The sequence below is a fragment of the Strongylocentrotus purpuratus genome, unplaced genomic scaffold (assembly GCF_000002235.5).
Source record: "Strongylocentrotus purpuratus isolate Spur 01 unplaced genomic scaffold, Spur_5.0 spur5_scaffold_14, whole genome shotgun sequence".
Lineage (NCBI taxonomy): Eukaryota > Metazoa > Echinodermata > Echinoidea > Camarodonta > Strongylocentrotidae > Strongylocentrotus > Strongylocentrotus purpuratus.
Window position 1 is genome coordinate 33080464 of NW_022145599.1, and position 17287 is coordinate 33097750.

At 37.3% G+C, this 17287-nt stretch overlaps 1 protein-coding gene across 1 annotated transcript; it reads right to left on the minus strand.

Moving 5' to 3' along the window:
- Positions 1-400: 400 nt before the first annotated feature.
- On the minus strand, positions 401-16509 carry LOC752347 (fibropellin-1). Its single transcript, XM_030985237.1, has 10 exons — positions 16401-16509; positions 15632-15769; positions 13641-14012; positions 12761-12874; positions 9460-9573; positions 8278-8391; positions 6079-6192; positions 4802-4915; positions 2659-2799; positions 401-1098 (listed from the first exon to the last, which is right to left on the minus strand). The coding sequence occupies exons 1-10, from the start codon at positions 16507-16509 to the stop codon at positions 980-982; spliced, it is 1449 nt and encodes a 482-aa protein (XP_030841097.1). The 3' UTR covers positions 401-979.
- Between the last annotated feature and the right edge of the window lie 778 nt (positions 16510-17287).

The window sequence follows — 17287 nt, forward strand, 5'->3', positions numbered from 1 at the left end:
AATGGGAAATGTGATAAGGAATCGAAATATAAAAGTGACCACTAAAATCCGGATAATGAAGTGCGATGCATGGTATGGTTCATGTACGGTCGCGAGAGCTTACATGAAAGAAATCCACGGTAAACAGAATTCAAGCAGCAAAGGTATGTCTGCAAATTCCATGACAAGCAAGCAACCCCAATAAAATATAAATAAATGAATGAATAAATATATAGAAAAATAATAAATAAATAGAGTTATCCCAAGTTGGTCTATATGCCCTGTCTAGATCGAATGTTCCCTGTTGCTTCTTGAGATTGAGATTGAGATTGAAAAGGTTTTATTGATTGCACTTCGCAGCCAGATGGCTGAATTATGAACAATTTACATTGGCAATGAATTATAATACATACAAATGTGGTTGACATTGTCACAAAGTATAATATACAGTATATAACAAAATTCATAATAAAGTTCATAACTAATATGACTAAGGCAATAATAGGCAAATTAATTCACGTTTAAAATATATTTTGTGAGGTGACACAAGAGTAGGTTAAAGGATGAGCAAGCAGGCCCTTTGCTCTTACACGCTCTCATTTCTATACACGCTCCTATACTCACTCCTGTACCTTGGACACTCTCATAAACACTCACATCTACACTCTTATACACACTCCCATTCACACTCCCATACACTAGCTAACGGTCTGCTCGCTCATCCTTGGACTTCTCTTGTGTCAAGGAGTGTCGGGTATTTAAAAAAAACAAAAAAAACAACAAGACAAGTAAGCTCCTTCCCGACTTTCGTACATTGGGGAGAAATAAGCAAATGAATTAAAAACTTGAACACCATTTGATCAGAATTGCCATGTCATGATTGCTACAAAACCTTATCACTATTCAATGTACATTTTAAAAAGATGTTACAAGTAATTATGAAAGCATAGAATTTAAAATTTAAAATGCGGAATGTAAAATGTAAAAATGTTAAAATGACCTACACACCTTCACACATAATGTCAGTCCATCCAGGAGCACACTGGCAGCTGTATTCGTTGATTCCGTCAGTACACGTTCCACCATTAAAACAAGGATCACTAGCACATTCGTCAATATCTGTAGAGAAAGCAAAATGTAGATTTAATTATTCAACCATTTAATTTCATGGCAAAAAGAGAGAAAAAACAACTTAAAGAGTCAAAGAAGGTAGGAAATACGATCGGGGCATCCCAGTGATAGCCATAGCCAAGGGGACATTCGTTCAGGAAGGTTGGATAGGAATTGAAGGTCCGCGAGTGCAATAACCGCGAGTGATGTATTCGTACCTTTCTTGAGTCGTAAACACGATCCATACATCTCCAGATCATGGTATGGTTTTACGAATCCATTTTTTGGTTGCTAACATGTCAAGTAGTACCCCCATTCAGTGTTATTTAGGGTACTCATATGCACAGGCGCGTAGCCAGGGGGAGGGGGGGGGGGGCACGTGCCCCCCTAAAATTTCCAGGATCGGTTGAAATTTTGTAGACCCCTTTTTTGACCTCGATCGATTACATGTATGTGCCCCCCCTAAATATCAAACTATGGCTACGTGCCTGCATATATATGTTCCCAGCACACCCCCCCCCCCCTTCAGCATAAGTCCGGTGTGTAAAGTCAATACGGGTAGATTTTTTTTCTTTGTTACGAGCCTTTTCAGCACCCCCCTTTTTTCAGCATAAGTCCGGTGTGTAAAGTCAATACGGGCAGATCTTGTTTTTTGTTACGAGCCGGAGATTTGGGGAACATGAATGTGGTCCCTCCGTTCCCGGAGGGGGGGGGGGGGGGGGGGGGAGTAGAACATGTAAAACGTAAATTTACACTAATATCTATGTGCTTTTGGCTCTTCAAATCTATTCGCGATAACGAAAAATAAAACCCGAGAGTAATGGAAGAGGGGGAATGCAAACTAAAAAGCAGGTGTCCCTTCAGATATAGCCCTTTTCTACACCACCGTATTTGAGTGATGTTTTATACAGACGTGTATCTATCGGATATGATAATATCTTTCTCATTCAATCGCCGAAGAGGTTCATCTGTTTGGTGATGTAACTTAAAAGTTAGTTCTTCCTTTATAGTTCAGCTTTTGAAGCATTTCATAGTCATGGTAATAAGAAAAGCATTATAAAAAGGATTCCAATTCAATTCCTAATGAATCGAGATAGAGAATAGTAAATGTATAATATTTATCACTTTCCCTAGAAAAAAGTTTTTTTGATTTCATTATTGTTGCTTTAAGCAATAATAAATAATAACAGTTCGTCCTTATTTAGCGCATTTCAGGACCGCATGCCCTCTCAATGCGCTTTACAGATATATATTATTACCCCGGTCATATGGATTAATGCTTACCCGCACACAAGGTATGCACATTCTCCACTCCCTGGGGAGCATTCCAGCCAGTCGCCATTGTACAAGCGCCATTGCTAAACAAACCACATTAGCTTTCGCATCCTACCGGTACCCATTTAACACCCGGTTGGAGAGTGGCAAATGTAGATCAATGTCTTGCCAAAGGACATTAGTGCCGCGGTGGGACTTGAACCGCGGACCTTGTGATCCACAGTCCACTGACATATACACTCAACCACGATCCTTTTACTGATTTGGTTTTTAAAGAAAAACAAAGTTTCATACTGTTTTGGCAGTGGGTTCCGTCGAAACCGGTGCCTGGGAAACCGAAGACTGTCATGCCTGTGCAGACACAGAAGTATAGGTTGATCCCGTCCACGCAAAGACCACCATTTTGACACGGTCTACTCATACACTCGTTGATGTCTGGAACAGATCAAGAGAAGAAGGACATGAAATCGGTCTCTTGGTTCATGAGTAGATATATGCAGAATATGCTTCTTCTTTGTCATTCGAAAGCCTTGCACGTATACACAACTTCTCTACTCCTTGAAAATCTATGGAGATCCGGCTATATTGGTGATATATTTACTTTATTCTGCAAAAAAGTAAATACTGCACAAATATCTTTCCTTTTCACTGTGATTTTCAGAAAGATGGTACTAGATACTTTTTCTGACTTTGAGGATTTCGTTATATCAGACCAAAATGAAAAAGGATAAATTAAGAATGTAAGTACAAAAAATACAGTTTTCATAGTTTCATGAAGATACTCAAAGCTATCCCTTTTCATAATTTGAATATATGGGCATTTGAATAGCCACCCCTGCCAGTCAGAGGACATTTGCTCTATGGCATCTTTCCATACACTGTTAAAACAAGTATTAAAAAACTGCGGGTTAAAAAATTGTTGATTAAAAAACGCTCAACGTTGGTTAAAAATGTAGTGTTGATTAAGATTTACTTTTAATCTTGCGTTGGTTAAAAACAGTGTTGATTAAAATTATTCCTTTTAACCTATGTTGGTTAATTCTAAGTCGTTGGCAAAAATTGTAACCCAGCATGGATTAAAAACAAAATTCCGACAGTAATGAAAGCCCCCTTCCGGTTAAAGTTTAATCAATGTTGATTAAAGTACTGGTCACGTGACCCAACGGAACGATATCGAAGCGCGTAGCCAGCGATCGCTCGACATATAAATTAAGTACATGCAAAGTACATGCAGTTTACGCGTGCGACAAAATTAACAATGGAGGTTGTCGCGAGGACCTGAGAAATGGGGGTTTGGACATTCTTATCTCCGTGTTTTCAGGTAAGAAATTATTTTAATATTATCATCATCAATTCTAAGATTGTAAGGAAGAAGTGAAATAAGGTTCTTGCTCAAATCAAAAACGATTTGTGTCCCCTAGGCTGTACGTAGCTCAGCCAATAAGCCGGGCCAATAAGTAACATTTTGATTGCACCGTGCACCTGGCTAACGTAAGCGCACACACACACACTCATCAGTCTGCAAGAATCTTCAACCGTGAAGGAGGCAGACCCAATTAAAGAAGGAGAAGTGTAGGTCTATTACGGATCACCTACCCAAATTGCATGCATGAATAATAATCTTATTTTTTTAAATCTAGTTGTATCTAATTGTTTAAAACAATTAAATATAAAATGAGATGTCATCATAAAGTGAAACGTCTTCATGCATGCAATTTGGGTAGGTCATCCGTTACACTTACTGGCTGAACTACAACCTACGGCCCTGTACGGGCCGGGACACAAAGCATTTTTAATTTGAGCAAGAACCTTATTTCATTTCTTCCTTCCAATCTTAGCATTGATGATAATCATATTAAACCATTTCTTACCTGCAATCACGAGGATAAGACCTCCAAACCCCCGTAAGTTTAACCAACAGTGGTTATAACTGTAACCAACAATCCACTAAAGTTTAACCAACATCGTGTGAATCAAAAAATAATTAACCTACAATGGTTACAATTTTAACCAACGGCCCATGTAAGTTTAACCAACAACATGTGAATCAGCCCCGAACAAAGCATAAATAACCAACAAAAGATTACAATTTTAATCAACAAATGTTTAAAGTTTAATCAACACCATTTTAACCAACATTGAGCAAATTTTTTTAACCAATAATTGATTAAAATTTTTAATCAACCACAGGTTAAATTTTAATCAACAGGCTGTTGGTTAAAGTTTAACCAACGATTGTGTGATTCACCTGGTAATCCGTGGTTGATTAAATTTTAACCAACTTGATTAAAAATTGTAATACTTGTTCTAACAGTGTACTAACATACAAATAATGAAAAAACCTCACAAATCACTTTTCACATTTCCCTGAATTCAACTATCTATTTGAAGTGAAAGTCGGAGTAAATCCTCAAATATCAAAGAAGGAAACACTTACTCATTTCACAATTGTCGCCCTCATATCCTGCTGCACAGGTACATGTGTACATTGCACTCTGATCGGTACACGTACCTTCGTTCTCACAAGGGTTGGAAAGACACTCGTTAATATCTGGATAGTGAAAAGAAGTGAAACAAAATGTAAAAATTAGTAATGCTGAACATTCCACCCTAAACGTTTTCCAGCATGAGGGTTGGTATCTAATTGGTTATACTTGAAGATACACAATTGTATAATATTTATTAAACTAATGATCACTTTTGGAAAGTATTGGCACAATATTCCTCACACGGGGAAAACGAGAGTTTGCAAGTTGTTTGTTTTGTTTATTTATTGTTGTAGCATTTATTTATTCATTTATGTATGTATCTATCAATATGCTTATTTGAGAAGGAGCGGTCGTACAATCGTCGATATCTAAGATGACAATATCCTAGCCAACAAACAAAATTGAGAAACATAATTATAAACAAACGGGTTTATCGTAAATAAAATCTGTAAAGGCCTGAAAATGTTGTTAGATATTCTCTTGAACAAAAATTATGTCCTTGTCTTTTTTAGATTTACTTTCTAAAACAACCTGAATATTACATAACTAATTTAGGACAATATTGTTCAACAGTCAATCAAAATATCCAAAATATGATTTTATGACTTAAGATTTCCTTTCTAAAACAACCTGAATATCAAAGAACTAATTTAGGACAATATTGTTCAACAGTCAATCAAAATATCCAAAATATGATTGGGATGGTGCCTAAATATGAATTTTGAACTAATACAGTAAAGTGTTTGTTACGCTGTCACTTCTGACCACATGGTCCTAGAGTTTTGTCCTTCGGTAAAATGCAGAAAGTTTCTTTTATCAGGATTCATTACTAAAATTTACTTTAAAAAAATACTTACATGGGGCAAGTAACTGAAATCAAGGATAAAGTTCTGAAGTACGTTTCACCTTACTCCTTCTATTTTTTTCTATTCTCATACATTATCAACTTAAATCAAATAAATATGACGCAAAATTGGCTTTGGCTTTATTATAGGAAATATGAGAACGCTTTCTGAAATATCCATAACTTAAAGTTTAAGATTTGATGAATATCTTTCTACCTTACCACAGAATCCAAAATTAATGTTCGTTATTTGTCCTGGTTAATCTTATCAGTTATCTTACCCCCTTGATTCCTTGAATTCTTTAGTAGCAAGTAGTCTATCATATTGAAACAAATCTTTCAAAACGATATGTATGACATTTTGTTGTTTCCAGTTCTCACCTCTTTCACAGTGAACGTCAGTGTATCCTACTGCACAGAAACATGTGTACATGTTAGTTTCATCTGCACATGTTCCTTCGTTCTGGCAGGGCTGAGAATCACATTCGTCAATATCTGGTCAGTGAATTAAAAAAAAAAAAAATTAATCCTTATATTATGCAGTTTTAGAAGTAAGAGATAGAACGTCGTCTACGTGCATGGCATGACAAGTTATGTTTTCTTTGACAAGTATATGGCCCACAGAGCAGTATGAAATCCAATTATGATAACTTTTGTTGTGCATCTAATAATGTTTCAGTTGAGGCAAGATTGGCTTGATTTAATGTTGAATGAAAGGGACTTGTTTGTCTCAACTATACCTATTTTTTTCAAGTATCCGATGGATGAATGATGCTTAATCAGCATACAAATAAATAAAGTATATACTTATTTAATCGTTCGTTGTTACTATGCCCAGGTTCTCGTTGTTTATAGGGTTTCGTTCAATATTTCACGAGAACGGTTCACGGGTTTTTCAGCATTTCTTCAGAGCAACTTGCTATCACGATTGGATTCCCCCTTACTGTACCCAAATAGGCACACCATCAGAGTGCAGTATGGTAAAGGTTCGAATTTTGTTAATTTTTTTAACAACAACCAAAAACACCATAAAAACTGGTCAAAGATCACAAGGACTGGAAAGACACTCGTTAATATCTGGATAGTGAAAAGCAGTGGTTAAACAAAATGTAAAAATTAGTAATGCTGACCATTTTACCCTAAACGTTTTCCAGCATGAGGGTTGGTATCTAATTGGTTACGCTTCAATATGCACAATTGTATAATATGTGTCAAACTATGATCACTTTTGACAAGAATATGCACAATATTCCTCACACCGGGAAAACGAAAATTTTGCATTTTTTTGTTTTGTTTATTTGTTGTTGTAGCATTTTTTGTTTGTATCTATCAATATGTTTATTTGAGAAGGGGCGGTCGCACAATCGTCGATGTCTAACATGAACATATTCTAGCCAACAAACAAAACTAAGAAACATAATTATAAACAAACTGTGTATCTAATAATGTTTGAGTTGAGGCAAGATTGGCCTGATTTTATGTTGCATGAAATGGACTTGTGTGTCCCAACTACAACAATACCTATTTTTCAGGTATCCGATTGGATGAATGATGCTTAAAGGGATCGTTTAACAATGTTAAATCTGAGATGCACGGCCCTACATGTTATCGGTGTCTGTGATATGGTGTTATATTAAAATCCTTAAACAAAATTAAAAAAATTGCGCTTCAAAATGATCAAGAAGTGCCTCAAAAAAGTAAAAACCTTTGAGTGACCGGTTCTACCATACTCGTTTTCCCCAAATAGACTGTAGTGTTATGAAAACCGTTTGGCAAATGCAAAATTTGATTTCGATTTTCAATCATAAATATCTTGATAATTAGACGGGCGATCGGCTAGTTAAAGTCATGGGGTTACTGACTAACCTACAGGTTTATAATTATCATTGCAGCATCCTTTAAAGGATCTAAGACAAATTTACCGGAACCCTTTAAATCAGCATACAAATAAATAAAGTATATACTAGTTTAATAGTTCGTTGTTACTACGCCCAGGTTCACGTTGTATGTAGGGTTTTATTCAATATTTCACAAGAACGGTTCACGGGTTTCCAGCATTTCTTCAGAGCAACTTGTTATCACGATTGGATTCCCCTTAATGTACCCAAATAGGCCAACCATCAGAGTGGAGTTAGGGAAAAGTTCCCATTTTGTTATTTTTTCAACAACAACAAAAAACACTATAAAAGTTGTCAAAGATCACCATATACTTCAGCAAGAACGCGTATAAACCAGTAATGTCATAAGGCCTAGAACGCATTTATGTTTAATTTTTTTTTAAAAGACACGTTACAGCTTTATGAGGAGAAAATCTTGCTGAAAGACCGTTACTTAGGACGATGTAAATGAATGAAATCGGTTTTGTTGCAGAATTAATGATTTTATTTGATGCCCTCACATCCGTGTGGTATGGGCGGCCTGTCAAAAGTTCATTTTAAATCTAACATAATAATAGTTTCGCGAAGTTCAGTTCTTAAATTTCGGAGGGGGGGGGGTGCCATAAAAATCATCTCCTTTCATATATCACTGGATATTTACACCCTACAAAAGGAGTAGAGTAATTTTAATGCATGTACGTACTTGTCTGACAATTGGGATCGTCCCATCCTGGTGCACAGATACACGTGTATCCTCCTATACCATCCAAACACGTACCATCATTCTCACAAGTATCACTCGAACAGTCATCGTCATCTGTTTGCCAAAACAAAACCAACACCATGTTACGAGCAGAAATGAGTATGTGGGGAGGGGGAGGGGGAGGGGGGGGGGGTCAGATATAGATAACGAGACTATGGTAGATGACAAACAAATTGGGATACAGAGCTAGTAATATATACAAAGAGAAAATGGTTATACGATTAATTTACAGAAGAAAAATGACAAACTGATACACAAATATATCAATAGACTATTTCATTTTCGTACGCGTTCTTGTATTAATATTCACGCATTGTTTTGGCACCATGATACGCTTCCCAATGTTTGTGTAAGTAATTATGTGATAAATTCGGAAAAGTCATTGAAAGCAACCGGATTTTCTTCTTTTCTTCGGGGGGGGGGGGTTATCAACAAATATTAAGAATGATAATACTGAATTATTCTTCCTCGGGGTGCTTATTGATGTTACTATACAGTTTGTGTTGGTGTCTTAAATCCAAACGTCGATACACTCATAACTCTCTCTCGAGATGCTCAGTAAAATGTTTTCCTTAGATACATACTAGGCTGTGGAAATGAAAGCACTTCAAAGCAGTGGGTTCCAGCCAAAGTACATGTAAACCACCTATATCCTTTATCAAGATACTGATCTAAAATACTACCCAAATGAGTGACTTTACCTGTATTTTGAAGTCCAAATTTTCTAGTTGGACTTTTAAAGGGTCTACATTTACCCGGCGCTCGAGACCAACATGTTTTAAGTAATTCCACTTCCTTTAAATGTATAAAAGCATGGCAATGGCTATTGGAGCAGTCATGCAAATCAGGGGCCATATTTTAAAAACTATGTCATCTTTTATGGTAGGAAAATTGTGTAAATTTTCGTAAATTACGCAGAATAATTGTATTTGTAGTGAATGGGAAGATATTTCTTGTAGCACTAACTTCACGCGAACGCAGTCAGCGTTGTCATCTGTTATGACAATAAATAACATGCTTTACAAAGAGGGGTAACAGAGCAATTGTCACTAGGGCGTATGTCGTACAATCCATTTGTTACTACTCGAGGGTCCTCCTGAGCAACGAATAAGGTGTACTTACTAATTTGACAGTATGCACCACTGAATCCTAGAAGGCAATCGCAGTAATGTCCATTAACAAGATCCATGCAATTCCCACCATTGACGCACGGCATGGAGCCACATTCATCGATATCTGGGAATAAAACATGCGTGATTTATGTTTATGGTGGGCATATTTGTCCAAATTATAGAACACTTGAAAATGGTTAACGTTTCCCCTGCATACAAAGGATCATGCAACAAAACTTGTTTATGAGAGGTCACCTGACAAGGCATACTCTACCTATTTACTGATGGAGGTGACGTGGTTCATTTGCGGTTCATTTCACATGACTCTCAATCAAGGGTTGAGGGTTCGAATCACAGCTCGGCTCTCACGTCTATTTCCAATACACTAATCTACATTTAACAATCTCCATTAGGTGTTAAAAGGGCACCTGGCAGGATTTAATTCTTGAAATGCACTGTGCGCTTATTACGGCTACCAGAGCCAGAACTGAGGGTATTCATTTCCAAACTTCTGTGGAAGGGCAAAGGTCCGTTCTATCATAATATGATATGTGCTATTTTTATTAATGATATTATTATTTTTACTACTACTACTACTACTACTACTACTACTACTACTACTGCTATTATCATTATAATTATTATTATCCAAGGGGAACTTGCTATATTTTCCCCCTTTGCTGGCATAAACGTTATGGGATTGTAGCGGAGATAAAGTGAAACTTTGAACGTGACCTTGGACATCATTGACGTGTCATCTGGCAGTACAAGCCTACCTACAGCAGCCTTATAGCGGTATTTAGATCATCCACTTTGCTTTTCGTTCTAAAACAGTTCGATTAAGTATCACCCAATTCTTGGTGAAAAGGGACTGTGCATGTTAGATGGGTAAAATGTCACTCAGTGTTGGATAAATTGTACTCGACTTTGGTAAAAGCTACTCCAAATTGGTTAAGATTTTACCGAATAAACATGACAGATGGTTTTAATGCCAAGGCTATGCAGACCCAGCGTCCTCCACGTGACCAGGCTCGTGTGGTGACTCGGAAATAAGAACACTTCGACCCTGTTATGTTTGATCCTACAAATGTACATGTAGCACTGGCGTACCTATGGGGGGGGGCAGGGGGGGGCAGAGTGCCCCCCTGACGGGCTCCACGGGAAAAAAAGAAAAAGGGGAAAGAAAAGAAAAGAAAAGAAAGGAAAGAAAAAGGAAAAAGGAAAAGGGAAGAAAAAACGGAAAGAAAGAGAAAAAAGGAAAAAAAAGGAAAAGGAAAGAAAAAAGGAAGAAGAAGAGAAAAGGAAGAAAAAGGGAAAAGAAAAGGAAAGGAAAAAAAAGGGGGGGAAAAAAAGAAAAAAGACCATGGCCGTACGCACGGGGGGGGGGGGGCAGTTGACCCCAGATATTTTGAAAACGTACAGTTTTTTTCCTGAAAATGTAGTGTAGGCCTATACCAAATCCTTCAATTCTACTTTTGAAAATGCAAAAGTACCTAGCTCATGACTAGTTCGGTCGCTCGAACTCCCTTCACTCCTTTTGCTTTTGAGATTCTTCGAAAACTTTTAACGCATCTTTCCCCCTCCCCCACCAGAAAAATATTCCGCATACGGCCCTGAAAAATTAAGACAAATGAAAATAGGAAAATAGAAGTGATATAACAAATTCGAAACTCTTCGCTGGCGCGAACTGCTTGCTAGCCTATTTTGTATTAAAGGTTTTCACTTGCTCGTCCCCCTGAAAAAAGAAAAGGATTAGCATTGCCTAGAATACAATTGTGCCTGCCCCGACCTGCAACCATGGCAACAATAACACACAATGTATGTACCAAATGTTACTAAAAGAGACTAATTCATTTTTATCGCTCGCTACACTCGCTCGCGAATAAAATGAATAGACATTGCTTTGGAAACAATTGTGCCAACCCTTGACCTGCAACAATATAATAAAAAAATGGGAGAGTTTTTTCGCCCTCTCGCCAAAAAGGAATTGAATCGCGTTGAACGCGATTGCGTCCATCCTGACCTGCACCAATAAAAACAAGTTTATTTGTTAATTTCTATTAAAAGAGATTTTGTTTTGCTTGCTCGCTATGCTCGCTCGCCAAAATGGAATTGACACCGCTAACGTGCCCGCCCCAACCTGCAACAACCAGTTAATAATTATGTACCAAACGTTATTCAAAGAAGTTTTGGTGTGCTCGTGCTCGCCAAAACGGAATTAACATAACCTTAGACATGATTGTGTAAGCCCTGCCCTGTAACAAAAAAATCTGAAATTTATGAACCAACTATCATTACAAAAATTTTGCTCGCTCGCTACGCTCGCTCGCCAAAATAGAAATAACACCGCTTTTAATAATCACGTCCCTTACATGGAACAATGAACCCAAGTTTATGTACCATATTTTCCGTATAAAAGAGAAGTGATTTTTTTTTTCGCTCGCTCGCTACGCTCGCTCGCCAAAATAGAAATAACACCGCTTTTAATAATCACGTCCCTGACATGGAACAATGAACCCAAGTTTTATGTACCATATTTTCCCTATAAAAGAGAAGTGATTTTTTTCGCTCGCTAGCTCGTGGAATTATGTGCCCACCATTAACCTGCTACAATATCATTAAAAAGAGAAATGTAGGGGGTTGCCTGCCCGCCAAAATGGGATTGACATTGCCTTAAACACGATTGTGCCCGCCCCCGACCTGCAACAATGAAACAAATTTTATATAACAATTCATTGAGAGAAAGATGTATTTTCGCTCGCTAGCTAAAATGGGTATAAAATTAGCCTAAACACAATATTGTTCCCGCGCCCTGCATGGGACAATTGAACCAAGTTTACTCTCTTAATTTCTAGGACTTATTTTTAATCCAAGGAGACTTGGGACAGTGACAATTGTCACTGTCCCAAGTCCCCCTTGGATTTAGAATAAATTCTTTGGACTTTAAAATAAGTCCTAGAAATTAAGAGAGTTAAGTGGCAATTATTAAAAAAGAAGTGATTTTTTTCTTGCTCAATACGCTTGTTTGCAAAAAAATTAAATTAACGTCACTAACAAGTGAATGTTCCCACCCCCAACTTGCAACAATACCAGTTTATATACCAAACGTTACTTAAAGATTTTTTTTTTTGCTCGCTCGCTCGCCAGAAGTGAAAATTAGGATCGACTTTTTTGTTTGTTTCGGTCGCTTGCCCCCCCCCCCCCCCTGACGGAGTACCCCAGGTACGCCACTGACATGTAGCGATCATAAAAACAATTTTAGATATAAATTTAAAATGCAGATGATGAGGATAACTGTTTATTATACTGACCGTCTTCACAGTTTCTACCCTCATACCCAGGCGCACAAATACATGAGTAGTCATAGTATTCATCCATACACGTTGCGTCATTAAAACATGGTCCAGACATACAGGAATCAACATCTTGAGTGAAGATATGAAGTAAGAATAACATTTATTAATGTGAATTCTCAATGCATTATAAAATGTATGCTTAGACAAACAGGACAGCTACAATTTAATATTTACCTATTATTTCATTAATGTATTAAATTATCAATTCATTTATCTCTGTTTTAAGTAATTTTATTTCGTCGATTTAATCGTGTTGTGTTACATGATAAAGATAAATTTTGTTTGTAAAAAATACTTTACGAGTGGACGGTGTTATAATTGTCAACACCTAAACGATGAATGATAGTCCATTAGGAGAACTGCGGTTCCCTCGGAAGGGACTGCATATCTCCTGGTTGCCTACCTATTTGCATTTACAACCATACTGGCTGTAAAATGAAATTAGTTACCCTGACCTAACCACTATCATCCTTCAGTTTTGTAGGCAATGAAAAAAAAACACAATTAATCTTATATCAACCACAAAGAATATTATAAGGCAGATACTTCTGAATATTGTCCCTGTACATTTATTGACATAAATTCGAAATAATACTGAGCAGCATTTCTGTACATTAAAGAATTTTAAAAAGACGAAGGAATTCGAATCGTTTAACATAACGTGAAATTATCACAATAAAAATAAATTACTAATATTAATATTGGGAATACATTCACGGGCCCTGCATGGATCAAAGAACCATTCCCATTTCACCGATAAGGATAAAAACTATATATAAATACAAATCGTTTACAAAAATTAATGCGGGAAAACAAATTATCGAGTTTTTCTTACCAGCCGTATAAGAAATGCGATAACCCGGATAGACTACGTTTTTGTCCGAGTAGAAGTAGAAGAAGATTTGGTTTGTGTCGTTGAATACATATGTCCTTTCGCCCAGAGGTAAGCTTGTGCGGTCTCCATCAAGTTCATAAATGTCCGGTTGCATGGGATCTACTTCATAGATTGCGGGACCTTTTCCAAAAATGAGGGCGTCCCTGAGCGGTGGTTCTAAATTGAATTCCTCTAGGATGAGCGTGATTTGTGTTGCATCTGCGATTTTCAGATGAGAGTAGCAATCCTGACGATTTGGGTAACCATTTGGGTAACCGGGACTCGTGATATTCCCTTCACTGTCGTAGTAAATGATATTGCATCCAGCGTTCCCTGCGAAGAATTTAAACGAAATATTTTAAAAAGGGATATTATTTTATAGATTGAACTTTTCTATTCCGATGCAACCCTAAATCACTAACAGAGTGACGACAACCGATGAAAAAGTTGCATACATTGACATCTACCCCCAGACAACTACCCCCTAGGACAACTACCCCCGGAAAACTATCCCCCAGACAACTACCCCCTAGGGCAAACGATGGTTATCATATGGGGGTAGTCGAAAATCGTTTTTTCTTAGCTTTTCCAAGAGTAGGCAACATATCTCAAATTGATCGGTGACTGATCACCAAGTGATCTTCATTGCTTGACGACTATTTCCGGGCTGTGTTTGGCTGAGAAAAGAACGGAAGCTGATCGACGAATGATATACGATCAGTCACCGATAAACGTTCTCAGAACGCCAACAACTAGTAAGAAATGCCGAGAAGGCAGGAGAGTTATGAATAAGATGTCTAAATATCAATTACTCTTGGATTGGGGATCTGCCAAGGTCGGGTATACTTTTTTTCTCGATACGTGTACATGTACCAATTGCATTTGTTTGCATATTAATGTAGATCATTGTGTTAGAGGTGTTGTGGACTAGTGGATAAGTCACCCGACTGCAGATCACACGGTACGGGAGTCAAGTCCCGCCGTGGCACTAGTGTCATTTGGTTAATCTACATTTGCCACTCCCCACCCATGTGTAAATGGGTACCTGATATGCTTGAGCGCTAGTTATTTTGGCAGCTCGGCTACGACCAGGGTAAGAATGTAAAGCGCCATGAGCGTCAGAACCTGACGGATACAGGTGTCGCTAATTTCATTAAGAGTAATAAACAGGCAATTGATGACGTACGCTATCTCTGTGTCAAGCTTTCGTCCTCATCAGACTTCTTCAGAAAGTTCTTAAAGACCCTATCCGATGAAAATACAACTTAATTTAAATGGAAAACTGAATGAATGTAGAATACAAATACATGTATAAAGGAATACAAAGTATTATCCCTTTCATTAATGCACACAAGCAAATTAAAAACCTCATTTTCTGCATCCCCTCCAAATAACGGATCAACTGGGGTCAATTTGCCGAAGTTACAGAGACGACATAACATGTAGACCTGATCGGTTCACCTATACATATAGCTGAGGCGATGAGCCGTGCTGATTTAATGCAAAGTCATTGTGAATATGCGTATTCCACATTAAGATGGTGTCATCAAATCGGTAGCAATTTTTTAGGTCTTTGAAGTATTTCGAATTTGATTTTTCAGAAAGCTGACACATTTTAAATACACTCCTCTGACATATAATTGATAGTATTTTAATATATTGGCTTATATTAGCTTTCCGTTGATACATAATTCATCCATTTCATATTTCAATTCGGATATGGTTGTTAAGTTAATTCAAAACCTTTCTCTCTGCACTTCCACTTGTGATGATTGTGTGCAGTCATGTCATGCTCAGGGTGGGAGATGACAATCTTCACGTGAGCCACCCTGTGATTCAAATAATCTAATCAAATCGACGTTTAGCAAAAAGTTACTACTCTTAGGTTTACGGCTACAGATATCGCAACAAAACTACTGACCCTTACTAGGTATATTTGAACCATTTCTTACCACGATATGATTCATCACAGTTCTGTCCAGAGTAAACAATTTCTTCAGCTGACGTAGGAACAACTGGACATTGACAGTAGTATCCCAAAGTAGCATTGACACAAGGAGCATTCTCTAGACAAGGATCCGAGGAACAGTCTGTGAATTCAAAATAAAGGGTCATCAAATAAATATAAATATATACATGTATATTTAAAATATATTTGAAAAAAAATATCAATGTTTTATTGGATCAATTAAATTACAGTCATAACATGGAATTGACAAATGCCTACGAGCCAAAATACAACTGTGGTCATTAAAAACAATTAGGTGACAGAGAGTACGAAATAAACTACGAGGAGGAATAGGCAACAATTAAATAGTTGCGAGACTAACAGGGATGGGAAAAAGCGGGAATGAAACTCAACGGACCCCCAGACTACACCATCAAGAACAAATCGACCGGTCAAGACTGGGCCAATTTTTTTTATCGTTTTCATTATTCCAGAACCTTGCAATACACACCAATACTTATATGTTAGAAGTTTAACCTTTTCTGATCGATTCCACAACGTTTTTTTCACAATGCAATCGCATGACCCGAAGTCAACTTTATCTTTAAACTACAGAATGTTCGGGGGCTTGGGGGGCACGGCACTTAGTAATTTATAAAAGCAGGTACTCTGTAATATGACTACGAGCATGCACCAGCCCGCCTTATACAGGTATGGGCAACTGTTAATCAATAGTAAATAAAATATGATAAGGTGTGAGAATGCAATTTTACTTTTGAGACCTTGCGGGTTTGACAACTGGCATCCTCTACCAACCATTTGAAACTGTGCAAAGAGTTCGAAGTTGAAACGTGGCCCAAGTTTGAATAACTCATAATTCATTGTTCGTCTCATTGTAAACCATGCATGATGCAAACAGGAGTAGACATGCGGTGTGAAATACTTAGTAGAATGCAAAAAAGAGACCAGCCCAAATTAAAGACAACCCCTGATCAACGATGGAAAATATAATTTCATTATGCAAACAGAAGACTGGATATCGCAAACACTACAAACAAATAACAATTTTTTGTTTTGTAGCATTTATTGTATTCATTCAGTACAAAATACATTTTTGTTAAACATACTGCTTCATTAATTTACATAACATATCAAGAATATATAGAAAATTGTACATCCCTCAAATGGCCGCACCGGACAAGATATCATATCATTCTGGGCCGTATATGCCTATAGTGACCAAAACTGAATGTTTTGTTTTACCTTCAAAAGGTTTCTTGACTAATTCTGGTAGATGATTTGGATGTTGACCAAACTGGATAATTTCAGAAATACTAAAAAGATATGTCTCAGAATCTGTAAGTACTTATAGATATGTATTAGAGATCCACTTGAAAATGCTATGCTCTTTAATGGATGATATGAGTGTTTCCTTTTTGATACAATGTACTCTTCTTCTTTGGAATACATGGTATCGAGGTCTCGTGGATACGTCACTGGACTGTGGGTTCGCAGTTCAAGTCCCGCCGCGACTCCAATGTCCTTCTGCAAGACATAAGTCGACATTTTCCACTCTCCACCCAGGTGAGAGAAAACAAAATCTTAGTCCAGAGTGGATCTCTAATACAATTCTAAATACTAACGACTTCCGAGACGTATT